The sequence below is a fragment of the Centroberyx gerrardi genome, chromosome 20 (assembly GCF_048128805.1).
Source record: "Centroberyx gerrardi isolate f3 chromosome 20, fCenGer3.hap1.cur.20231027, whole genome shotgun sequence".
Classification (NCBI taxonomy): domain Eukaryota; kingdom Metazoa; phylum Chordata; class Actinopteri; order Beryciformes; family Berycidae; genus Centroberyx; species Centroberyx gerrardi.
The window spans coordinates 11,969,257-11,996,114 of NC_136016.1; the positions used below are offsets into that span (position 1 = coordinate 11,969,257).

At 42.9% G+C, this 26,858-nt stretch overlaps 1 protein-coding gene across 1 annotated transcript in view; it reads left to right on the plus strand.

The window, feature by feature from the left end:
- myo1d (myosin 1D) overlaps positions 1 to 26,858 on the plus strand; it is an 85,572-nt gene that overhangs the window by 12,187 nt on the left and 46,527 nt on the right. The window contains exons 2-12 of the mRNA XM_071910064.1: positions 5,247 to 5,455; positions 6,265 to 6,358; positions 8,605 to 8,770; positions 9,151 to 9,204; positions 10,184 to 10,279; positions 11,389 to 11,505; positions 11,915 to 12,118; positions 13,187 to 13,332; positions 13,618 to 13,732; positions 14,068 to 14,238; positions 26,742 to 26,812. Coding sequence (XP_071766165.1) covers positions 5,247 to 5,455; positions 6,265 to 6,358; positions 8,605 to 8,770; positions 9,151 to 9,204; positions 10,184 to 10,279; positions 11,389 to 11,505; positions 11,915 to 12,118; positions 13,187 to 13,332; positions 13,618 to 13,732; positions 14,068 to 14,238; positions 26,742 to 26,812 — 1,443 coding nt within the window. The remainder of the gene's footprint in view (positions 1 to 5,246; positions 5,456 to 6,264; positions 6,359 to 8,604; positions 8,771 to 9,150; positions 9,205 to 10,183; positions 10,280 to 11,388; positions 11,506 to 11,914; positions 12,119 to 13,186; positions 13,333 to 13,617; positions 13,733 to 14,067; positions 14,239 to 26,741; positions 26,813 to 26,858) is intronic.

A 26,858-nucleotide genomic window follows, 5' to 3' on the forward strand; every position in this document is an offset into this window, starting at 1 on the left:
TGGATAAATAGAAGAACTGGGTAGTTAGCATGAGCAGCGATAGCCACCGTGGCTGAAAAGACAAAGAAAAGAACGTCACCTGTAGAAACTCAAACTGCATTAACAGAAAATTCAAGGAAAAAGACGTAGTAGAAGTATTGACCAAACTATTTGATTATGAAGCGATCACTGGGAAATGCAGTGCAAAAACACCACAGCAATGAGTGCTTAGCCCCAAACATGTTGCCAAAATTGAAAATCAAAACACGGATCTTGCGGCTTACCACTTTAATTGACCTAGGTACTGAGGGTGAACATTTAAATCTGATTTGGTTCCTGATCTGAAACAGTGTTAGAACTGCTGCACCTATGAATAGCATTTCTGGGAGAGTGATATTCTCTAATCTCCTCTCTGTGTGTCATTCAAATCCCCCTAAATGAGAGTGGAACAGATGGATGAGTCAACACAGTGTGTCATTGACACGCTCCGACTGATTGGTTTCTCTTCTCTTCTCTTCTCTTCTCTTCTCTTCTCTTCTCTTCTCTTCTCTTCTCTTCTCTTCTCTTCTCTTCTCTTCTCTTCTCTTCTCTTCTCTTCTCTTCTCTTCTCTCCTCTCCTCTCCTCTCTATTTGAACCCATTCCCCATGGAGAGATGATGGACATAGACATGAATCATAGATCTATTTATAAACCCAAGGGTGGGGGAAAACACCAGGGCACCTCTGGGTCTTTCACTGTTTAGACACTGTCTGTATTGTTCCAAACTGTGCGGCTTCACAAAGAAGCACAATGATGTTGGATGGTCTGGGTTTACAATGATGCGGTTTCCTTGTCCAGCATTTGGTGTTTTGGCATTGCTTGTATCATAGTGTGTATGGGGTTGAGTGGGGAAATCCACAATGAAAACCACAATGCCAAAATGACACTCCCAATATAATATTTACATAAATATCCCCATACTTATTTGCGAATGAAGTAATAGTTCTGTCTGGATCTCATTATTCAACTCTACTGTATTACAGACCACGGCAAAATTGTTGTCAAATGCATTTCTACAGTTTGAACAGGAGCTAGTCATTCAGCTCATCTTACAACTAAGTTATATCTCTGTAATAGAGTTGAAAAAGTCAGTCAAACTCAATTCCTCCCCATATAAGCCTCTACCCTATTGCCTTATTCATCAGTGTGTTTTGAATTAGCTCCAGTGGTGACGGGCCGTCACTTTGACAGGCAGAGGTCTCATGGGTTCAAGACTGAGCTGTGTTTATTGCTACTGTATGACTGCATGAATGACACCTGTAACCTTTTGCGGCTGTTCAGATATCAGTCAAGTTAGGCGTTCACCTAAATTGAGTCAGATATTTATAAAACCATTTAAAATTTTTACCCATTGTCTTTTTTAACAGTATGTTAATGGTTCATCAGACAGTATGCAGTGGAGAGGGACAGGAAAATGGGAAAGGGAGGGAAAAGCATGCAGCAGACATTGTAAGCAAGATTGTGAGTACTTGGTATACTCCTTTGCCTGTTGAGCCACCACAGATGCTTTTGCCTAGGTCTGCTGTATGTGGCCAACTTAACCTTCTTTATTTTTTTACAAGGACAGATACAACTACGGTGGCAGACTATTACCTAGTGTGCAGTACCCACCTTTAAATCAGGCGGGTACCATAGACCGTAATGGGGGATTGGTGTTCTTGCTCAGGGGAACTTGAGCAGTATTGGACCGTGTCCATCGGGGGGTTTGAACCAGCAAACCTCCAACAACAAGATGGCTTTCCTAACCAACCTGCCAACCTGCAACTTTCTGTTACTTAGGTGGCAGGGTGGTGTGGAGAGACAGATCATCCCATAAACAAAATGGTACAGGTTCAAATCCTGGAACAGCCAGTGCATCCATCAATAATCATCTGTCCTTGAGAAAGACACTGAATCCCAACTTGTAAATCACTCCTGATAAGAGAATCAGCTTAATGCCTAATCTGTAAAATGCTTCTTCTCATGTCAGATGGCAGATCTCGACCCCTTCTTCCCATACATCATCTCAGACTCAGCTGAGATCTCAGAGACAGATACACCCCTCCCATCTTGTAAGGCATTGTTGACATTCCCCCCAGAAGCCATGGTACACATGCATTAAGTGGGCAGCTCGCTGTGTCGGCCCATGTACGGGAGAAGGAGGGCCAGGCTCAGACAAAGACCCCCGATTGACGTCTGAACAATGGAGCGGGCACACAGCAGCCTCCTGACTGTGAGGGGAGGGAGGGCACAATGCGTCTTTCTCTAGCACCAGAGGGTTAAGAGGCAGCATGTTGGTCTATCAGTGCCACCGCCACTGAGAGAAGTGATGCCAGCCAGCCTGCTTATTTTGCATTAGCTTGCAAGGTGTGCCCAACATGACAGATGGTTCACATAATGTTTTCATGTTCATGTTTTCGTTTTGGATTTGCTCTCATATACTCAACCTGGTTAAAAATGTAATTCATGCACATTGTTGAGAATGTACTTTGTAAAAGGAGCAGGGATGCAACTTAAGGACTTGGAACACCAGCTTGGCGAAGCTATTTGGCTTCTATCTTAATCCTTCAATCTTCATTAATCGCTGTTTAAATTCTGGCAAGTTAGGATGATTTTCCCCTAGGTCACTCTAAAAAATACTGGCCACCAGCTATCAGACTAGTATGATTTCCCTCCATGAATAGAAGTTATCCCATCCTGTCTAAGGCACATATGCGTCCCATGTCTGTATCACCCATTGGTGCCCGCTAGAGCATGGCGTGACATATGAACACTCACACACAAGGCTGAACACACAAGGATGAGCTCATCCTTGCATGTGCTGTTTTGTTAAGTAATAAGCATAGTGGATGCAGTTGTGGTAGAGATTTGTTGTTTCTACTCACTGTACAAATAACCTGTTGTATAGTGTATGTGACCATTGTACTGTGGTTTGCTAGCGTTACTCACTATTCACTCACTCACACCCTCATCTTTATTCTTATCTGACTCTCTCTCTCTCTTTCCCTCTCTCACACATGCACGTACACACCATGGATGTATGGTACACACACACACACACACTCCCCCTCTCAATTAGCTGTTTACCAAGGCCTACGCTGCCCTTTCGCTCCTTGTTTGTCTGTGGGTGTGGAGAAATGACCATACATCATTATTCAAGTCTTATTGCCATGTGAAGGTGAACCCAACTGTCCCTGAGCCAACACTGTATGTGGTTTCTGTAAATGGTTTCCCTCAACTGTTTTGACAATTTCATCTAGTCTAATGTCTAATTATACCATTTTCTCTGTACTTTACTTTGTAACATTTATTTTATCACCAGTATGAACCCAAATGCATTACCTCAATCCTCTCTGAAAGATCATTTCACAGGTTAGAGAAGATTAGTAGGATTAGAAAGGCCAAGGCCCACATCCATTTAAAATTTCAAGGTCTCAGGGCATAATGATAATCGACAAAGATGTGACAGGGTTAGTTTTTCATGGGCAGCTGTCAACAGCCTCATCCTTAATGTTTTGGTAGAGTCTCCTCCACCCCAGGTTGAGGCCCAAGACCCTGTGGGCTGACACATGGTTTATTTTCATTGCACCAACATCGGAGCATAGAGGACTGTGCAACTATCTTTCCTCAGTTTTTTATTTGTACTTTTACAAGCGAGTCAGCACCTCATAAACCTCTCATTGATGTGTCTGCAGAGTGTTACTATCGTCTACACTCAGCCAGACCTTTGGAGCATAGTGCCACTAGAGTTCAGGGGTCAATCCCAGGCAAGAGACTTGGGTAAAAAACGATAGCTCAATATCAGGTATTTGAACAATACAAGTGCTTGATTGAGCTTATCTAAGTGCTGCTTCCATTTTTTGGACTGTTCACATGCCAGATGTGAAAATCCGAGCTCTCAATCACAAATAATTCACATAGGCCTATTCAGAACCGTTTTGGAATAATATGCCTTTGGCCAAGCCAGGGCAGCAGCAGCGGTTTGGCAGCTGTGAAGAAAGAGACCATTCTTCTGTGAAGAGAAACGGGGATCCTGGTCCTCTGTGGAGAGGAAGGAAGTCAGGCAGGCAGCCTGGGGCAGAGAGAGACATGGAGAGGGAGAGATGGAGGGATAGACACAGAGAGAGAGAGAGAGAGGGTATATGTTTGTGTGTGTAAGGGAGAGAGGAAGAAAACAAGAGACAAAGTGTTTGTATGAGAGAGAGACACGGACAGACAGAGATAGACAGACTGTGTTTCTGAGAAACAGAGAAGGTGAGAGTGAGAGAAAGCGTGACAGAGTGTGTGAGAGAAAGCAAGAGACACTGTGTGTGTGAAAGAGTGACATTGAGAGAGGGAGACTGTGTGTGTGAGGCAGAGACTTGGAGAGAGACCTGTTTTGGGTCAGGAGGCCTTCAGAGGGGTTTCCAGTACCATGGCAGAAACGCTACCACCCATTACTCATACCTTCTTGGGGAGAAACGGATCTGATACAGACATGTGTCATGAGCGTACACACACACACACACACACACACACACACACATTGGACCAGACCGATGCCCGTGAAAGGCGCCAGTGTTGACACGGTCCAAATACTGAGGAGAGGAGCTGAAGTGGGATGTAACCCTGGATGCATTAATTGTGTCCCATAGTGACCGCTTTGTTTATTGTGTTAATTAATCTGACATAGAGAGGGCAAGGCTGAGTTTCTATAGGATTGTAACATGCAAAATTGTGCAACTCTGGACAGATGGGCAGTCTGGATTAGATGCCATAATGTTTGTCATATATACATGACAGGAATTCAGCTGACACTCTTATCCAGAACGACAGATAGCTTGTCATAAAGTACAATCAGGGGTTGTGATGAAAACGGAAACATTCCTTCGTTATCAAAACATGCGCTCACTTTTGCTTTTTTCTGAGTACAAATTAACATTTTATGCTGGTTAATATTTACTTTATGCTTGCAAATCAAGTACATTTTCATAATTTACCATTTCCTGCATGTCGAATGTCCCTGAATGATCCACAGAATATTGCTTTGCATCCAGGCACACATACACCTGCAATTTTGGGGTTTGTGAGAGCTTCCAAATGCTTTAAAGACTACAGTACTTTTTTTTTAGTGATAAATAACAATGTGAGATTGGTGCCCTCAAAAGACACAGACTTTGTTTTTTTTATTTGTCTAATCTATCTTGATAACATAATTTAGTTTGACTGATCATAGTCCTAAATGCCCATTTTGCTTGTGTGTGTTCAGGTTTGAGAAGGGGAGGATCTACACCTACATCGGAGAGGTGGTGGTGTCTGTCAACCCTTACCGTGCCATGAACATCTACGGCCGTGACACCATAGAGCAATACAAGGGCCGCGAGCTGTACGAGAGGCCGCCCCACCTCTTCGCCATCGCTGACGCTGCCTACAAAGCCATGAAGAGGAGGAACAAAGACACTTGTATCGTCATCTCAGGTGACACAGGACGCCCCCCTGCACGAGCCAGACCAAAATACCCCACAGCTGTTTTACTCGACGTATAATTTACATGTAACCACAAGTTGAATTGTGCTCATATTTTGTCTGTGCACCTTTTTTTATTTTGATTGAATGAAAATGTCCTGTTGTAATGTTATTCCAGCGTTTCACTCATACCCAGATGTTTTCTGTCTGGAGGGATGTGAGATTTGTAATTTTGGGGGAAAAGGCTTCTGGGGGAAAATTGATATAACCTCTATTCAGTTGAAAATAAGCGAACCAATTTCACCTCCTCTTTTTCTAAGAAAACATCAGAAGTGGCCACAAGCTGTGTGACAGCATGGAGAAACTATGTGGTTGATGAAGCACCACTCAGTGGTCAGAGGGGGAACTGAGCCCCTCTGAACCCTGATGACAATGCCAGAAATCCATACCAAGGCAGACAAATACTGCAGCACTTTACTCAAAAGATTATTGGTATGATGAACTGAAGTATTTTGGTGTTGACAACGTAGTATGGATTTCAAATTAAAATGATTATGACACAGCAGAACAGTCAATCAGGCTTTGATTACAGGTGTTGACCCACATTAGACGATCTTCAAACAATGACAAGAGCATGAAAAAGACCAACTTCACCTCATTATCCCAATTTTTACAATTTTGACTGCAGTTGAAAAAAGTATTTTAACCACTAGAGGTTTGCATGTTTTAATTAGTGAGACAAGTAAACAGCCCCAGAATTAGAGACATCAAAATATTCATTGTTGTTCTTAAATGCTCCTTACACTGTGTTTTTGTTGCAGGGGAAAGCGGAGCAGGAAAGACAGAAGCCAGCAAGTATATAATGCAATATATTGCTGCTATCACCAATCCTAATCAGAGGGCTGAGGTCGAAAGGTGAGCTGCTCTTATTGCCACCATTAGTTACATGAACATGAATCTGTACACACTGTAGAGGTAGGGGTACATCAGATTTGGTAACTGAAAGGGCAAATAGTTACATATAGTAAGCGTTTTCTGTGTGCGTGATTTTGATATCATTCTGTGAATTGTATCTTTCCACCCATGGTAGAAAATTCAGTGAAAATTTTGTCACAAAAATACACCATAGAAACTACAGTGGCTCAAAATATTATACTCTTTTCCAAATCAGAAATTAAGTTTCTTGTCCTGAGAACCAAGCTCATATAAAACAGGACCCACAGTAAAGAAAGAGCAACTCGTTTTGGTGCCTGACCCAGTTTAATAAATCCAGGTTTAGATGACTCATTCTTGAGTGGGAGTATTAGATTTAATATCAAACAATGCAGTGAACGTTTACTAATTTCCACATGGCAATGACTGCAGTATCAGGACTGACACAGTGCTAAAACAGGCACATACTGGAACAAACTCATTCACTTGTAGAGTATTATAGGTCACTGTTACTATCTTATCATAGCTGGTTAAAAGTAAACCACTGTCATAATTCATGACCTAATACTGCCAGTAGACAATGGCTCTTACATGCTAGTCAGATATGGTTACAGGTCAGCCAGGTTTTAGTCAGTATCACTGGTATCACTGGGTGTGACCTTGTTAGATAGAGGGGAAATTGCACCATAATATTACAGACTGGTTCTATTTCGAGTCACTCTTGCTTAGGAATGTGTTGAGCGTGATTAGATAAATATTGAATGAGAATGACTTGTGCTAACGGCAGAAAGTGAGAAAATGGCTTTGATGTAGGCGAAATGTAGGGCAGAGATAGATGTAGAGAGTTAGTGCAGGGAAAAGGTCTAAAGGTTCAACTTTACAGATTAAATGGTGGTAAAGTACAAAGTGCTGACGGTACATTTGACCATATAGAATGCACTGCCGCAGGAAATCACCCCATTACTGCCTACTGCCACTGTGAAGCCCTTATCTGCAAAGGTACACACACTCAACACAAATATTACACAGGAGAGGATAGAATAGGGTACGATATGGTTTCATAAAATATGGGTCATGGCTCAAAAAGAATAGCTTTATTTTATTTTTTTTTTTTTGGGGGGGGGGGCAAGAGACCGGAGTCAGGTGCAATCATGTTACTAACCTCATCCAGGTGTTTCTTATTAGGCAAAATCAAATTTAGAAACCCAACAGCTGTCTCTTAAACATCTGCCCAAGCAATACTAGTATGTTGCCTTGCTGCACCTTGGAGTTATGCTGTTGTAAGGCATTCACAATACTCAAGGTTCAGTTTGGAAAGCTGCAGTGGAGGATGGCAAAAAGTTGAAATGTTTGGTTTGAACTTTTACCCCAGCTCTTTCTGCCATTGCAGTCAGCCTTAGCAGACTCAGATTTCACTGCCATATCTCTATGAAAAGGAAGGATATTCTGCTTCGGTTTGAAAGCAGCTTAAGGCTCCACATTTCATGACCTTGCACACAGCCATGTGCTGTCAGAATGTGCTGTTGGTCGTTTCTAACCCCTTATGGGTTCAGAGAGCCAGAACAGCAATGGAGTCCATAAAGACATTGAATAGCACAGTGAGTGAGGCAGACCAATGCCAGTCCTTCCAACTCAATACTGCAGTGATATCCAGTCCTTTCAGCTTCCAGCATTGTTGGTTATCTCTCTCTCTGTCAATGGGCATCAGGGGAGCGGTTAGTAGCAACAGTTAATGCAAACCATGCTGCTGAACTCCAACTGTTTAACTGTCTGGGCAGGATTTGTATATCTGATCATTTATTCTGTCCCTGGTACTTTGTATCTACTCATTTGTTAGATTTATAAAATGATGGCTGCCAGCCAGGGAAAAACTCAAACGGATCAGCAACCTTGCAGCTTTTAGTCATTTTCTTTTTTCATTTGTTAATTCTCAAGACCATAATGCCTTCCCTCAGGATGAAAAAACATTCTCAACAGACCATAGGTGTGACTTTTTGGCTTCTTGCCACATTTTCTTCTCTTGTATAAAAAACTGAGATGGCAGGAAGTATGTATGGGATAGGAAGCAAGGCTGTAGATGACAGAATTTGATCTTAGTCCAGTACAGGTGTAAGTGGATCCAGAGATGGGGGGGGGGGGGCTCCTTCACCACCACTTCATCATATAACTCACTCTGTTAACCTGGGTGCAGTAGTCGGCTGCTTTAATACCATCCTGCCTTCCCACAGGGTGAAAAACATGCTGCTGAAATCCAACTGTGTCCTGGAGGCCTTTGGGAACGCCAAGACCAACCGCAACGACAACTCCAGCCGATTTGGAAAGTACATGGACATTAACTTTGACTTCAAGGGAGACCCCATCGGGGGCCACATCAACAACTACCTGCTGGAGAAGGTAGGGGGCAGCAGACTGACTCAGCTGGCATCGGAGGTGAAGAGGCAGGGCATTCATCACAGGAACCAGGCGATGGAGTATAACATCCAGACATGGCTTTTCTCACTCATTTAGTACAAGAAGCATTGACCAGACTGTTAAATTCTAAATGTATTCAAGTATGTATTGTACCTGTATTATACCTCCAATCAATTGGTTGTAATACAACCGTTGTATCCCGATATACACAGAATACTGTGATGTCAACCAACTTTCTTTTGCTCAGAGAGGTGGCCCAAAGACAGCTGCTAAATTATACTGTACATGTGTGTGTAATTGTGTCTACATGAGTTACTTTAAATTCCAATTCTGTCTTAAATGTTGCTTTTTTTTTCCATCAGTCCAGGGTCATTTTCCAACAGGAAGGGGAGAGGAGTTTTCACTCGTTCTACCAGGTCAGTGTGTGTGCGCGTACATGTGTGTGCGTATGTGTGTCTGAGTGCGTGCTATTGTTTGTTTTTGTTTGTTAAGTGTGCAAACACCCCCAGACTGAACTTGCCAGTAGGAATATGAATCAATGTTCAGTACTTTTGAGTCATCAACAGATCTTTTGTTCCAACATGTAGGAGTATAGCGGGTAGGAAAATGAGTTAACAATATGAACAATATTAGGTGGTCCACTCTTAAAGATCCAGTGCAATGATTTGAACGATGATTTAAACAGTGATTAAAAGTTTGATGTTGATTTCTAACACAAGCATCATTTTTTCTCAGTTTTTGATGGTTAGATGGTACAAAGCTTGTAGGACTGAGTGAGAGCCAAACCTTCTCTATGATTGTGCCTCCACTGCATGCCAGTTTTTCTATCTTTGGGGATCAAATATCCAGTGTTGCAACTTCGGCACCCAGCAACAATGCAGGCACAGAGATTTTGGCTAGTTAGCAAGTAGCTGGCTGGCTGTTGTCTGACAGACTATGGGACACCTGATTAACTACAGTATGTATAGTATGATTTTATTGACAACCAGAGGGAGAGTTTTTCAAAAGGTTGTTTGTTGGTCAGATTTCCACAGTGCTGACAGTTATAATAACTTGGGTAACTTTACATTATAAGGTCCTTTGTTAAATTATATTAATTTAATTATATTATTAAATGCAATTCTCATTGCACTGGACCTTTAAGAGCGGGGAGGTCTTGAATAATCGTCAAAATGTTTGCATTCCATAGATGGTAACATGTGTGGGCATGCTGGTGGCTCAGGCTACAGTACAGTATGTACAGTATATATGATGCAAATTGTCAAAAATTGCAATTATGAAATTTGACAGAAGCAACATGAATAGTGTACTATAAGAGCCTAACTGTCTAATAAAGAAAAGTACTGTAAAGCTGTATAAAGTGTTAAAAGTAATATGTGGTTGTTCCTCCACCAGCTGCTCAGAGGAGGGCCTGAGTCCCTGCTACGCTCTCTTCACATCCAGAAGGACCCAACAGTCTACAACTACATCAAAGTGGGAGGCCAAGTCAAGGTAGTCTATAGCTCACAAATTCACTTACTTAAAAAAACAACATTGTGGTTGTTCTGTGCTCAGATGCGAAGCCGTATGCACAATTCATTCACAAAAAAATAGTGAAATTGTTTATTGCAGTGGCAGAGCATGAAAAGTCAAATCAAGCCTTAGGTTCTTGTGAATGTCTGAAAGAGTGTCATTGTGACATTAAGTTTGTTTGCAGGGGGATAAACACAAGCAAACACATGCTTTACAGATGTGTTTTGTTTGTTTGATTGTCACCTCACCACAGTTTACAACTGACTGCTTTCTGTAACTAGTAACATAACACACATGACATTATTTGGGCCAAGCGTCTACAGTACAGCGTTGTGTAAGAAAATATCAGTAGGACGAAAACTTGATAGTTTCAAAGATCACCATCTTTGAGTTACATAAGAGGGCTCCAGCTTTGGAGAGGTGGTTTAATCTCAGCCACTACATCCCCTGTCAAATTAAGGCATCTGCTGCTGCTGTGTGCTGCAGTCTCTGCATGGGAGCTTAATGAGTAGGAACCAAACCACTTTACAGCAACAAACAACGTGACGTCATGGAACACAATGCAACCAAACAGCTGAGGTGGCGGTTTGTACATTGTGTGCCACAGCGGCTCCCGTTTTTATAGGCAGACGCCTCAGTTCAACCCCAGTCTGTTATTTAATAAACTGTGGGAATTTGATATTCCAGCTGTATGAATTGGAAAAGAAAGGGAGGAAGAAAGTGTGAGGAATATGTTGTCAGTGTCTTGCAGAAACCTTGTAATTTTGTTCTTTTTTTTTGTAATTGCCAGCTGAAGTTGTCCCGAATTAGGAAAATGTTTCAAAAATCAGAAGCACTTTTGTCATCAAGTACAATAAATGTATGTTTTTCTTGGTGAAATTGGTGATATTGGACATATTGACAACTGACAGTCCATATACAATACATAGACAAGCACAACAGGACCTCACATGCAGTGCAACATGCTGTGACAACATGCATGTTCTTCTGAATTTTTGAAAAGTTGATTACACTCTGTGTGTCTCCCTCTCTCCCGCTCGCTCTCTCTCTCTCTCTCTCTCTCTCTCTCTCTCTCTCCGTCTCTCTAGTCTTGCATTAATGATGGTGCTGATTTCAAAGCCGTGGCCGATGCCATGAAAGTGATCGGTTTCACAGGGGACGAGATTCAGACTGTTTACAAGATCCTGGCCACCATCCTACATCTGGTAATACCCGATAATACCAACTCCCAGCTCTGTGCCAGTTGCCAATTCTATACAAGGATTGAATTAGTGCCATAACATCAAAGTGGACCAGTTGTCTTCGCCTGGGAAACTGTCCATGTACTGTGACTCTACGGATTTGAAACTTCGCTCAGGCTCATATTTAGTCTGAAAATAAGTAAAAAGCATGCAGAGGATGAACTGCTCTCCTGATATCCTGGTTGCTCAGTGGCTTTGTTTCTTATCCCATCACCCCTGCCACGTTTCATCTCCTCTTTCGCTCTCTCCCACCTTTCATGTCTTTTTTCTTTTCACTATATGCTATCCAATGCAAAAACGCCCCACAAATAGTCTGGAAGAAAAACAAATCTTTCAGTATGCATTAAGCCATCTTCTCTGGCCTCTCTCCCAGGGAAACCTGACATTTGGGGTGGACGGTGACGTGATCCTGATAGAGAACTCCAAGGTGGTGTCTGTGATCGGAGACCTGCTGTCCACCAAGGAGGAGAACGTGGAGAAGGCCCTGCTGTACCGCACCGTGGCCACGGGGCGGGACGTCATCGACAAACAGCACACAGCGCAGGAGGCCAACTACGGACGGGACGCTCTCGCCAAGGTTATTGTTGTTTCATTTATTTACTTTATTTAAAGTTCATGCTGTTCATTCATATCATTCAATTCAAGAATAGCCACTCCACTTTCACTGCAGTGGGCTTCGCAACGAAAAAGAAAAAACTTTTGGCCACTCGCAGCCAGAGGGCTCGATGTTGTGACATTCTGCTTAGTACTTGGTGATATTTTTACTGCGATTCACACTGATTCACACAAGCATGAGTCACAATGTTGTGACTCCAGACAGAGGCTGAAGACTATATAGGAAGCAATGTGTGTAGGCAGACAGTTTCAGGACCAGCTCAGTGAGTTGCGCACAAATGTGTGACTCACTGTTTTTCACCCTCAGCTACCCATCTGTACTTGTTGTTTGTTTGCCACACTGTTGCTTCCGTGCCCTTGAGCAAGGCGCTTTAGCCTGACCAGCTGGCCAGTGTTCCCTGCTTTCAGGCTAAACTGGTTCCAATCTGTTATGCCTTCAATATGTATAGGAGTTTGGTAATGTTTCTTTGCAGCATCAATAGATACACAATGGTTTATCCAGTAGACACCAGTTTCTAAAACTATGGGTTGAGAGCCAAAATTGAAGGTGGACCCACTTCTGATGAGTCTCCACTCCCTGCATGACAAGGGTAGTGATATTTTTTCATTTCATTTCGTTTCATGATTGCTCCACCCTCTGACATCAGCCCTTCAGCATGGCTCATTACTCCAGTATGACTGGTGCAGAGCTTCTATCTACTCAAGTTTTGCACCAAGCTCATGCCCTTTCATCATCCAGGCCTCCACTGAACAGAGATTTCTTGTGTCAATAGCACTGACCCGGTTAGAGAAATACATGAAATTTATTCAAAAACATCATTTTACAGAATATAAAGATCAGGGGGAAAATGTTATCTCACATTCATTGCTCAATATTTCAAAAATAAGCACTGTAAAATGGTAGTTTTTTAGCAAAAGTTTCAAGATGGCTAACAACTGCCATATCATCTCATGAGTTCTACTTTCATTTCAGCAATCATTTTGTAAGAGTCAGTTTTTTCTCAATTGCTGGATATGTTGTCATCCTCAGGCCATGTATGAGCGTCTGTTCTGCTGGATCGTGGGCCGCATCAATGACATCATCGAGGTGAAAAACTACGATGCCAGAGTCCATGGGAAGAACACAGTCATCGGGGTGCTGGACATCTACGGCTTTGAGATTTTCCAGAACAACAGGTTAGGACTAGATTCTGCCACTACTGCCAGTCCTGGTTTCCATGCAATACCCTGTAGAGATTTTAGGTATATGCAGGATTAATATCAACAAATATGCATCTTCATATCAAATCTTTCACTCAGTGGCTGTATCCATTCACACATTCCCTTTTGTCTCCCTAGTTATTGTTTTATCCTTTCATTTTGTTGGTTGTAACAGAGCAAGGAGTATAGCTGTCATTTTAGAAATATGAACATATTCATCCATTAACGCACATTCTGTCTCTCCCGTTTCTTGTACTGTAGCTTCGAGCAGTTCTGTATCAACTACTGTAATGAAAAGCTGCAGCAGCTGTTCATCCAGCTGGTGCTGAAGCAGGAACAGGAAGAGTACCAGAGAGAAGGCATCCCCTGGAAACATGTACGGAGGAAACGTTTTGTCCTACTCTGTTTACTGTCTTGTCTATATGAGTGGGGAACAATTTTACCCATTCATTTACATTTCCTATGCCATCCTTGGGGCCAATTCTTCATTTTTTCAATATATACAGTATGTTTTTATAGTTTTGGCAAATAGTTAAAATCAAATGATCTTCCATCACTTTACCCTTTTTAGATTCACAAGACTTTCAGAGGAGGACTTGTTTCATTAAAGATCCTCTTATCCATGTGTTTGTCAGAAATATAACCTGTTGTATACATGTGTTGCCCCTAACTTGACTCCCCCCCCCCCCCCCCCCTGTCCTATGTGATCAGATTGACTACTTCAACAACCAGATCATTGTGGACCTGGTGGAGCAGCAGCATAAGGGCATCTTCTCCGTGCTGGACGAAGCCTGTATGAATGTGGGCAAAGTCACTGATGAGGTTTTCCTACAGGGACTCAACGGCAAGCTGGCCAAGCACGCCCACTACACCAGCCGCAAGGTAGGACACACTAAACGAGTGTGTGTGTGTGTGTGTGTGTGTGGGGGGGGGGGTGGGGGGGGGGGGGGGGTGGGGGGGTGGGGTGGGGTGGGGATGCTATTGGGGGGATGGTGGCTCCCTTGTTCGCAATAGGCGTGTGATATGTGCTTATGCATGTAATGTAAGCTGTATTTAGGCTAAAATGTAAAGTAAAGCATATTTAACTCTCCAGCATTCCACTTGTGAAGGTTGTGAGTGACGTTTGGCTTACTAATCTAGTCTGACTCTTTTCATCGTTCTGGCTAGAACCAACTTCCATGGCTTTGAAGTCAGACAAACTGAGCTACTCAAATTCCTCCCCTTTAGCTGACTAATCTAGAGTCTAGAGGTGTTGTAGCTGCTCAGCAGGCTTTGGCACACACCATGTGTGGTGTCTTGGTGTACTTGTGGTGTCGTGGGTTTGAATCTGACTTGTGACCTTTGTCGCATGTTATACTCTCGCCCATGTTTACTGTCACTCTCCAATGAGTACACTAATAGTGGTTATATTAAAGCAGAAATGCAATAACAACAATTATAATACTGAAGATGAACGAAATAGAACCTCAGTATCTCAATCCCTATTGAGTGCATACAGAATATATTTAACATAATATGAGAACAGGCTGGATCTGTCTTGTACTCAGTCTGGATTACAGTGGGTTTTACTACACAATATCTGGCATACCTGCAAATATGATTAAACAAACAAGCCCTAAACTAGAAAGTCAAGCAGTGAATGAGACGTGCTTGTGGTAACCTGAGAACACCAGAGGGCAGGTTACACCATAAGTAACCATTAGCACCAGAGGAAGAGAGTGAGCACAATCCTGTTAGTATTAATTATCAGCTCAGTCTAGGAAGGCTTACATCCTAATTCACTCTAATGGTCTGTGTGCGGCTAGACTAATATAAGCCAATTTACTTTCTTCACATCTGAGCTTCCTGTTTGGGATCAGATGACTGAGATAGGAGTAGGGTGAAGTCACCCATCCACACTGATCTGGGGTCAGTGTCTCCACTAATGCTCAAGATGTGCAAGGGCGTTGGGAAAGCTGATTTGAAGTCAGCGCTCAAGGAATACTTTATTCTCCAGCAGCGCCTTTTAAAGGGTGCGGTTCGTTCCGTGAACACAAGGGGGCAACAGCTGTCAGAGAAAGAGCGTAGAGGCGTCTGACTCGACACTTTGCCCCAAGTGATGTCACTGGCAGCCAATGGGAGTCTATGGAGCTGGTGTTTTGCTGTGTTAGAATGGGTGTTGGGGAGAGAGAGAGAGGGAGAGAGAGAGGGGCAGTGAGGGGGAGAGAGAGAGAGAGAAACCAAGAGAAGGGTTGGTGGGGGGAGGTATTTATTTACGAAGGGACCCAGTGACAGAGATGGAGAACTGAGAAGTAGAGAGAGAGTGAGGTGGCGATGCAGTGAAAATGAATGATGAGAAGTGGTATTTTGTAGGATGTGGTCTTTAAGTATTTCTGGGCAGTGTAGATGGGAAACACTCCCAGCAACAGGCTACAACGTGAGGCACTGTGTCAGAAACCTATTCAAATGTTTCCTGGCAACTAAATGTTCCCATGTGATGTAAAGCAACAATGTTGAGGCAACTCCTTTTTGCCCATCAAAGTTGCCCTGCATATCATTGCTTTGAAAGTGACTAAAAACATACATACATAGGTGAATAAAGCAAGGTAGATTCAAGGTGAGCTAAAGATTATACTGTGCTGTGGGGTGTATTGATTTGTGGAGCTTTCCTTCCTCCTGCATCATGGGTCAATAAGTCCGCTGCCATCTCCCTTCTGTTGCTCTGTGACCTGTTCCTCTGGCAGCAGAGCCCTGGATTAAAAAAATATATCAAATAAAGGATTGAAACTTACGGTGATCCAACTGTTACTTTCTGGAACCAATATTGTTGTGAAGCAACAGTAGCCAAAGTTCTTTTTTACTGTCTGGAAATGTGTTGCCAGGCAGCATTAACATATTGGACTTTCTATCAGGAAGCATTGTGAACTGTTGGAGGCTTTGGCGGATATAGCATATTTTAGAATAGACTGTGTGCATTCCCATTCAAATTAACATTCTTGGATGGCCATTTGGGCATTTAAGATGTCTGCTACATCACTTTTGATAATGTTATGGAAATGAGCATTTGTACAGCGTTTGAGTCACAGAAAGCTGATGTGTTGCCATAGCAAAGGGATCAGCTGGTTCAGCATTCAAGTGGCCGTTCTCCTAAACGTTCTGATTTGACTAGGGAGTAGTCAATGCATGAAACAATGCTCATTCTCATGAAAGTGTCAACAAATTCTTCAGCTGCCGTCTTTGTTTATGCCACTATATATCAGGACATACCCTGTCTATCCATTTTCTATGGCTGCATCACATGCCATTGTTTGTCCGCTGGCTTCCTCTGCTCTGTGTTGAATAAGCTGAGCGTAGTATAATAATAGTATTCAAACTGACACTAGACTGGCCAAGTCTTTGTTACACATTAGGTATCCTACAAGGTCTGTAGATATGGAAGGAAAAGCAACCTTATTATTACAGTGGCTTTGATTACGTATATGTGTCTGTGTTAGTGTGTGTGTGTGTGTGTGTGTGTGTGTGTGTGTGTGTGTGTGTCAGCTGATTTTTCTCAGAGTCTGCATGTCTGCACATGGCATATTTGGAGAAGGCAGTGTTTTCTTAATGAATAAACACTGAATAGCTGTTTGTACATATTTCTATTTATTTTGTATATGCAAATGATATATGTACAAAAAGCCCACATTGCGTTACTATTGATGGAATTCTTACAGGCTGTTTAATCCTCTGCATATTCGCTATTATTAGCCTTTTTTAAAAGAGTAGATATGATATGTATATATATATATATATATATATATATATATATATAGTTGGATATAAACAGAACTTGTACAATATGTATGTCTGCACATTTATGTACATGTGTAGGCGCAGGTGTGCACTGCTAATCTGTATACGTGTGTGTGTGTGTACTGCAGAGCTGCTCCAGTAATCACAGCTAAGCCTCTGTGGGTGTAAGGATAATGTGCTGGCAGCCTGGGCCTCTCATTTGTGATTCAGCTCAGCGTCTCTCAGTGTTGAAGTATCTGTATCCACACCGCCTGAGGAGACCTGTTCACCGTGTGAGAGGTGGCCTTCGCAGAATTTGTCATCCTCCTGCTGCGTCTGTTTGGGATAGCATACCAAGCACAAAGCTAATAGACCACTGTTTTAGAAAAAACTCAAAAATACAGCTCACATTGCCCCAGATTTGTAAGATATGTTTCAAGATCCTTGGACCAATTCGACCTGTTGACAATGCCTTGCAATGTATAACAAATCAAATGCAGGACCAATAATGAGCCAGTTCTTCCTTGATCTGTGAAACATCCAGTTTAGAGACACCGGGCTTTTGCAGGACATTGACAATAAGCTAATTCTGCCCACAGCTCACTGCAGTCTCTGGAGGACCCAGTGAGTAATGCAGAAACATAATTGCAGAAGAGAATGGAAACACACTTCTGTCAAATATATATAATTATATGCATGCAGATGTCTGTGCCTAATGCAAAATATATATGTATCTCAGGCCTCACTGAACCATTTCCCATTTGTCACATTTGTCATAGTAATATTATTCTACTTTTCCTACAGTACATTACATGTTCTCATTAGATATTGAGATATTGAGATATGCATAGGCCTTTTTTCTAAAGATGAAGGAGAGGATGCAGAGGTACATATCATTGGTATATTTAAAAGCATACTATTTAGATCCATATTGCCGTTGTCAGGTGTACACCTTGTAAAATGTCAGCTTTTCCAGAAGTAAGAGAGATGGCCTTATTTTGTAGATTGACAACCATGCAATTTTTGGATATTTTACAAAAGATTTTGAGAGGGATTCGTAAAATTTTCTCACCCCATAGAGGACACCATGCAATACTTCAATTCACCTAAAAAAAAACCCTGAAAATGACCAAAAATTGGAGTTGCGAGGATTTCACCTGACTGCAGCAATACTTTCTCTGCACATTTGTGGAACCCAAAATAGACACTCCAATTTAACGCCCCGCACTCGACATGCAAATGAGCTCTTCGGAAAGTTCTGAAATTTTCACGGCTTTGAGTTCAAAGTGTGCACGAGCTCTGCAGACTTGAAAGACCCACGGTGGCTCTCTAGCATCGCAGCTCGACATGGAAATCTTCTCAGCAAGTCTGTCTGCCAGGATAGAAGTGTGATGGTTGGAAAAAGATGAAGTGTGAGAGAGAGACAGACAGAGGGGAGAGAGCGACTGGGACTTAAATGTGAGAGAGAGAGTGAGATATGCAGATGAAGGGAGAGAAAGTAGAGGCATGAAGACAGGGAATGTGAAAATCAGGGCCAGATATATACTGCATGTTGGAGCACCAATATTAGTGGCCAATGTTGATGTTTTTTTTTTTTCTTCTAATCTTCACATTCACATAAGACCTTTGAAGAAAAAGAGCAATTCTATATAAACCGCCTGTATGTAGAAGCAGGATTTAGTATTTGCATCTCCAGAGGAAAACATACAGAATGTCAAGTAACCGTCAACTTCAGGGATATACAGTATTAGCCTTAAATGAAGAGCTTTATTACAAAATGAGACATCCACCAGTTGGGGAACAGTGAGACCTACTCTTACAAAATGATTCAGCACACAATGAAAACAAATTATGGTACTTAGATGTTAGATAACCTTTGTTGAATCCTCTATATTTTAGAGACATTGAATAATGAGCTTTGAGAAAGTATTTTGTTTCCGTAAAAAGGATTATGCGTCAAACCAACTGCAAAGAGCTATATATCATGCCCCCCCACACACACATACATCACCAAAACAACCCCCCAAAAAGCTATCAAATATCATTAATTTCTACCCCACAGTTATCAGCATTGGTATGAGACCCCTATTGACCAGAACCAGGGAGAGATAGAGGAAATAAAGGAGAGAGACAGATAGGAAGGCAGGGAGCCAGGGAGCTATTACAGGAGACGAGCCTGTAACAAGATCTGTGCTGTGTGTGTGTGTGCCGTTATGTTCTCACCCTCGTCTCCGGTACTGGGTGATGCTAGACAGAAGGGCTGCACACACACTCCTGACTACCTGTCAGCACACACACACACACACACTGAACACGTGTGTATGGGGAGGAACCTGTTAAAGCGTTGTTATTCAACACTTTCATGTTCGCTAATGCTCGCTCACTAAATACCATATGTATACAATAAATTGACACACTCAAAACACATAAACATGGCTGTCACAATGCACAGAAGAGCACACACACACACACACACACACAAACATGCTTGCTACACTCCTGCCAAGACCTAATAACAGATCAAAGAGAAAAGGGGAAAGGAGGTAAGAAGGGAGAACATTCAGATCAATAGCAGATGCACTCTGCCATGGCTTCCAAACAGCACTTTCACATCTCAACATGTCGTGTTGCTTTGCTGCAGTCTAATGATGAGAAATTCTTTTTATTGGCTCCCAGGCTTCTCCCAGCCTTGTTATGAATTAATCAAGGGCTTCTGATGCACGGGGGCCACGGGCTTGTTTACACAGACCTCCTACCTAAAGGGAAAATCATGAATCTGATGTGCTGCGGATGATGTTTTGGTTCGATTTTTTCTGTCGGTGCCGTGGTGCGGTTAAGATCCGACTGTCTCCGGTCTGTCTCGGTTTCCTTGTGTTTGCCAGACTCTGCGGATTCGTCACGCTGGAACTCTTTCTTTGCCGCTCAGCTAGTTTCATGAATGTTTCACTGTTTTTAACCTGCAACCAGCAGGAAACTAATTTCCTTGTTTACTTGACTCGTAAGTGGTCCTTGGAAATACCATTCACAGCAGACCGTGCTGCTTCTGCTCTGAATTGAAGAGCTTCCTTTTCATACTTGCTATTTTTAGGTCGTTGCGCCACAACCGAACTTAATTGAAACTTAGCTGCAGCGCCCGTGTTTCCTTTGGCTGCTTGAACCCAAAGCTTACAGTTCCTCTCCCTGCCAGTGGACGGATGGGCAGACTGGTTCTAGAGCATAGATGCCTCTTTCCCTCCCTAATCCTAACACTCGTCCTCCTCTGCTCCCTCTCTCCTCAGGTTACTTTGATCTTCCCAGCTGTTTTTTTTTTACTCCTTTAATTATTTGCTGACACAGTAGTTGCTGCTAGGAGCGGATGCCACGGCAGCTTCCTTCCCAGCCCCCTCCTCATTCTTTGTCTTTCTCTCTTCCCTTGTTCTTTCTCTCTTTCACACTCATTCCCTTTCTCTCTGGCTCTCTGTCTATCTGCTGCCCTTCTCTATCTCTTTCTTTTCTGCCACTTTCTCTCTCCTTTTCTGCCACTTTTACCGTGTGATTCCACAGTTTTGTGATTTTTTTTCCCCCCTCTCAGCACGTGCCATGTACAGGTGCGGCATGCTAATAGGATGTGACGTTTGGTGTGTGTGTGTGTGTGTGTGTGTGTGTCATCCACCTGCTGCCACATGTATGAATGCATGCAGGGGTGGGGGGTGGTGGGGGGGGGGGTTGCTGCTAAGTGCTGAAGCTTTCATGGGCCATGTGTTGGTGATGCTAATCGCCGGGACACTCTGTTCATTATTTCCAGCGGAGGCACAAGAGATTCAGGGAGAGCCCGCGCTGTGTTCTTTTTAAATTTTTTTACATACATATAAATGCAGCGTACATTCCTTATCTGGTTGCAGCTCTTCCGGGAGGCCGGCCCTCTCCATTGGTTAGATTCAGAGAATAGCCTGTGCCTGTGTAAGTCTGTCTAGAGAGGTGATGTAGCTCGCTGCGCTTTAATACCCCGACAGCTGCGGCTCAGTGCATTGGCCATGAAACGCAAAATCCATCCCCTCATCCGGCGCCTGGATTGGCTCCCGTGGCACGGTGGCACCCGCCGCGAGTTATCGACAGGTCTGGAGCCAGTCAGACGCCGCTCGCCGGGGGGGCCCTGGCTCGTGCCCTCGCAGGTGCCAGCTTAGTCCAGGGGCTGGGGCGCGAGGCACAGGTGGCGGACAGGATTTCTGGGGAGGTGACTGGAGGAGGTGCCGGAGGGAGGGAACTGGACAGGAGGTGTGTTAGGGAGGGTCAGGTTGGGGTGGGGGTTCTCTTTTACTGACGCTGCCAATAAAAATCTATGGATAGGAAAGAAGATACAACAATCAATAAAAACATATCAGTCAAATCAAACAGCAGCAGATTAGAACAGTTCGTATATGTCTTAATGTTTAAAGATGTCTAGGAGTCAACTTTGTTTATTTATCTCTGTACAAAAAGATGGCTGCAGTGTGAGAGGCAGCGGGTGTTGGGATCACCGCAGGGGGCTTGTTGTAAAGCTGTCCACACATTTGTGTGACCACAAATACACTGGTGTTGTCTCTCATATCAACAATTAAACATTACAGGTTTGCCAAACCCTAGTTCAATGACTAAGGATGGAAATTTTACTAAGTATTTTGTGTTTCGGTGCAAAATGATCTTCCCTAGCCAGAATTTAAATAGAATGTAAAGAAGAGGGTATGGAGGTGTGGCCAAAATCCCTCATTTTCATTCATGTAAAATATTATTTATGCATTAATTGAAGAGTCACACATGTTCAGATCATAGATTTTCATTTTCACAGTTCAAGAATTATATATGATTTTAAAGACATTTATTTGTTATTAAGCGTGGATGTATATCAGTAGTAGTAGTACTACTTTGTTACTACTTTGTCCTTTATTACTGAAACACCACAGCTAATAAAATGCACAGAACGAAGAAAAATCACGACACTATTCACATAGACTGAACACAATACATTGCTAACATACAGAAACATAGTTAATTGCCAGTGGCTATTCTACTTGACATTCAGTATAGTGTTTTTGTATCTCCCTTGAGAAATGCTTATATCTCTGAGGCTTTCAGATGAACCACACAGCAGCCTAATACATGACTTCCACATGGTGCTTCCTATTGTCACTGCCTTTGTTGCCCCATGGCCACAAGTGGCTTGAATACACTACATTTCCCACAATAGAGTGAATATGAGTCTTAGAAAACCCTGTGCTTCCATTTCCCCAGTTTCAATGCAACACTATTGTGATACTGATGTGTCTTTGTTTATGCACACAAAATCTCTAGACACAGTAATAACAATAGGTTGAAACTGGAAATTGTGTCAAAGAGTCTTTTGATGTGGCAGCATCTTCTCACATGTACCTGTTGTGACGCTGAGACAGACAGTTCACTGTGTTCCTGTTACTTTCTCGCTCTTTCTCTCTCTCTCTCTTTACCTGTGCTCTCTCTCTCTCTCTCTCTCTCTAGTCCTCTCTCCTCTTTCTCTTTCACTGTCACAGTCGCTCCTCATGTTTGGATTTGTATTTCTGTGATTGTTCTTTCTGTGTTCTCTCTCTCTCTCTCTCTCTTTCTCACCTCTTCTTCTCACTCTCTCTGGTCCCAGTTTTCGTACCTGTCTTTCTCTGCAGCTTTCTCTCTCTTTTTTTTTTTTTTTTTTTTTTTTTACATCTTTCTCTCTCCCCCTCCCTGCTCTGTGTTGCCTTTGTCCTCATTGTACCTATGAACACAATATCCCCTCATCCCTGTCACTCCTCAGCTCTCAGAAATCTGCCTCTGTTCTCCTGTTCTACTCATTTCCTTTCCAATAAAAGAGGAATTTAGAGCTCCAATCTCCCCCCTCTAATTATTTTTTCTTTATCTCTCACATCTCTTTTTTTCTCTAGCTCAGTCTGATATAGTGTATGTGTATATTTATTTGACAAGAATGCATCAAAACATAAAAACATAAACAACATAATCTCATTCTAAATGTATCTCTCAGTCTAGTTGTCTAGCTGTCTATCTACTGTAGCTATCTAGCTATCTATCAGCAATATTTACAATACAGGCAGTTGATAGTCAAATTGGGGAAGTGGATGATAGGAAAAATAAGCTGTAGAGGTTTCAGTCCTGATTTTGCAGTTGAGACTGTAGCCGAAGCGATTGCTCTAATGCTTTGTAGCTCTAGACACAAAACACCTGCCGCTGTCTCTCCCTCTCTTTCTTTTGTTTTGTTTTGTAACCTTTATTTATCCGGGGAAAGTTTGCTGAGTTTGCTCTTTTTCAGCACCACCCTGCTTTACATTCATGCAGTTGCACGCCTGGAGCTCCTCTGCATAATCACAGTCTTTTACTGCTAGCCGCTTAGCATTTCAACTGGAGCAAATTGGGGGTTAGGTGCGTTGCTCAAGTGCACCTCAACAAGTGTCGAGGGGAAAGCAATTTTCATCGATTTTCACCGCCCAGATTTTACCAGCCGGTCTAGGGATTTGAACCAGCCACCATCAAGTCTCAAGCCTGCCTGTCTGAACTTTACGCCACCATCCATTTCTGCTTCTTAATTGGCCATGCTCCTTTATTTATCTCTCTCTCTCTTTCCATCTCTCTCTCTCTCTCTCTCTCTCGTCATTCATGCTCCTACTTCCTCCTCTCATTATTCTGACCTTGTTCCATTTCTATTATGTTGTCTCGCGTCCCCTGTTGTTCCTCCTGCTAACTGCCACCCCCCCCACCCCCACCGCCATCACACCAAACAGTCTGACATTAGGCTGAGTCCCAAACACAGAGAGGTGGTAATAGTAAAGCTGCCAAGGTGCGTGTCTGTGTGCGTGCACGTGTTTATGTGTGTGTATGTGCGCGTGCACGTGTGTATGCATGCGTGCATGTGTGTGTGTCAGAGTGTGAATGATTGTGATGGATGAGGGGAGTGTGGCTTCCAGCGGATGCAGCCTGTCTGTCTGACAGTGCATCTGTTTTTCTGTCTGTCTGTCTGTGTGTGTGTTTTTCCTGCAAGTGGTCACAGTATTACTGTCTGAATGTGTGTTTGTGTGTGTGTGTGTGTGTGTGTGTGTGTGTGTGTGTTCTGGGTTGGGATCCAAATAGATTGGACCCTAGACTTGAGACAGGAGGAGATTTTGGCTTTGCGGCCCTGAAGTGTTGCCCATAGGGAGTGTCCGTACAGGTTTGGGACATCTGTTTGAAAAGGGGGAATAGTTTTAAGACCTACTTGGATTTAGTGCTGGAACCACTTCATTATGCTGTACACTAATTTCATTACTGATTACTCCATAATGGTCTATTATCACATTTTCTTTCCTTTCTTTTGCTGAGCAGATTACCGTTGCTGTTGGCAAGAAAGAGTTCAGAGGATATTATTGGAATTACTTCAATGCATCAGTAGATTTCTAAATGCCAGGGAGGTAAATAGTTGTGTGATTTCACTATGGAATTTCTCCTGGATCTGTCAGGGATTTATTGAGGGGCCCACTGTGTTTTCGATTTGGGCTGTGAGTTTGGACTTGAATCAAGGCTGACAGTGATTCATTCACTTCTGTCTTGTAAGTGTTTCTGAGTCTGTGAGGCTTTCTCTTGTTAACAATATCCTCGCGCCGCTCATATGGGACTACTCCTTCTTTCAGTGTCTCTCTCTCTCTCTCTCTCTGTGTGTGTGTGTGTGTGTGTGTGTGTGTGTGTGAGAACACTGTGAGCTCGGATGAGTCATCCAGCCTCTTCACTAAGACCCCAAAGTAAGAGAACACACGGTATTGGCTTGGGTGACAGAAATAGTATCAAGGTAGAAGGCTGTGCCGCTGTAAAAGTCTGCCAGGCTTTGTTTCTTCCTCTCTTGCTTGCTTTCCCTCTGTTCCTTCGTACCCCTGTCCCCCTTTTTATGTCTCTCTGTTTATCTCTCGCTCTCTGTGTATGCCTATTTTATAAGTCTCAACGCGTTTCCTTTACAAGCCTCCCTATTTGTCAATCTCTCTTTGTATGTCTATTTTCGAAGTCTCTCTGTGCCTGTCTGTGTGTATTTCTGTTTGTGTAACTGTCCCAGCGGTTTACAGGGTTTTCTCTGTTCAGTGTTTTCATCCGTAGCTTTAATCTCGTCGCTTCCCATAGCCTCCGCTTTCTGCTCTTATATGCTAATCACTTCTGTCTCCTTGGGATTGTGATGAGAGCAAAGGATACCTCCCCCCCCCCCCGTCTCTCTCTGATGTCAGCATAATACTTTTTCATGAATGAGACACACACGCAGATTTACCCTGCCTTGCAAAGTGCATCTCAAACTTACTTGTCGCTTTGCAATCGCAGATGAAACATGCCACATGCTCATTAGGAGATGTTGGAGGGCTGCAGCAGACTTCTGCATTTCCCGTCACGCCTCTCTCCTCCCTGCACTCTAGCTAACTGGCCTACATACAGGCATCAATATGAGACACACACACACACACACACACATGCACGCACACACACACACACCTCATTCATATTTCACAAACTGATTTCATTTTGCTCCCTCTCTGTCTCTTTCTCTCATACTTTTCTCTTTGCTTTTGCTGGCCCCATCGCTCTCATCGCTGCCTTTCACATTCACTTCTCTTCCTCTGTCTTTTTCACTTTCTTTTCTCACCAACTCTCTCTCGCCCCCCATTCCTCTATTTCTCTCATCGCTGTCTTGCACATTTCTCTCTCTCTCTCTCTCACACTCACACTCACACACACACACACACACACACACACACACACTCCCTCTCCATCCCTCTTCTTCTCTCTAAGCCTTTATCCCACCTGACAGTGTTAGTGTTTTCTGCACCACTGCCTCTGCTATTGCAGCAGCTCCCTAATGGGCAACAGTCCGGCAAACCTGGGTCAAATAATTCTAAGTGTTTGGTTTAACCTGTATGGAGCACAGCGGGCACTTGAAAGTTTAGACAGTTGATTTGAAATTCAATTTTGTATACATTTACGTGACTGACAATTTATCTGAACTATCCTGATGTGGGAGCACCACCCATCTGGTACTGCAGGGAGGTTAAAACAAACAGTAAGAGTATTAGGAGAGGCAAAAGAGGGGTGAAGACTGTCCAGTAAAGACAAACACAACAACACACAGGAAAAACAGGCAGCTGTTTTATTTGCCCTTGCAGTGTTAGCATTAGATTAGACTCTGCTACCTACTATTTATCCCATAGTCATTCCAAATTGCTCTATTACAAAAAATAAAAGTTACCTGATGTTCTTTACTCAATATTTAGAGAACACAGATGACTACATCCTCTAAAATTGTTTTATTTTGTAAGTAAAGGGCTCGAGTTAGCTGTACAGCTCAGTAATATTTTCATTAAAGTAAGACTTAAAGTACTACTAAAGTAAACATTAAAACAATACTAATGCCTGCAATCATTTTGTCAGAGTAGGTAAATGGATATCTCTTTTTTGACTAAAAGTTTTCATTTTTTTAAGACCTTGTCCTGAAGTACCCTGTCTTATTGCTCATTCTCTGCCCCTTCTCTCTCTCTCTCTCTCTCTCTCTCTCTCTCTCTCTCTCTCTCTCTCTCTCTCTCTCTCTCTCTCTCTCTCTCTCTCTCTCTCTCTCTCTCTTTCCCTCTCTCCCTCTTTCTCTCTCTCTCTCACAGCTCTCACCGACTGACAAGAGTTTAGAGTTTGACAGAGACTTCCGCATCAGGCACTATGCGGGAGATGTGATGTAAGTATCTGTCATTTAAACATTTTTATTTATTCAGGAAAAGGGT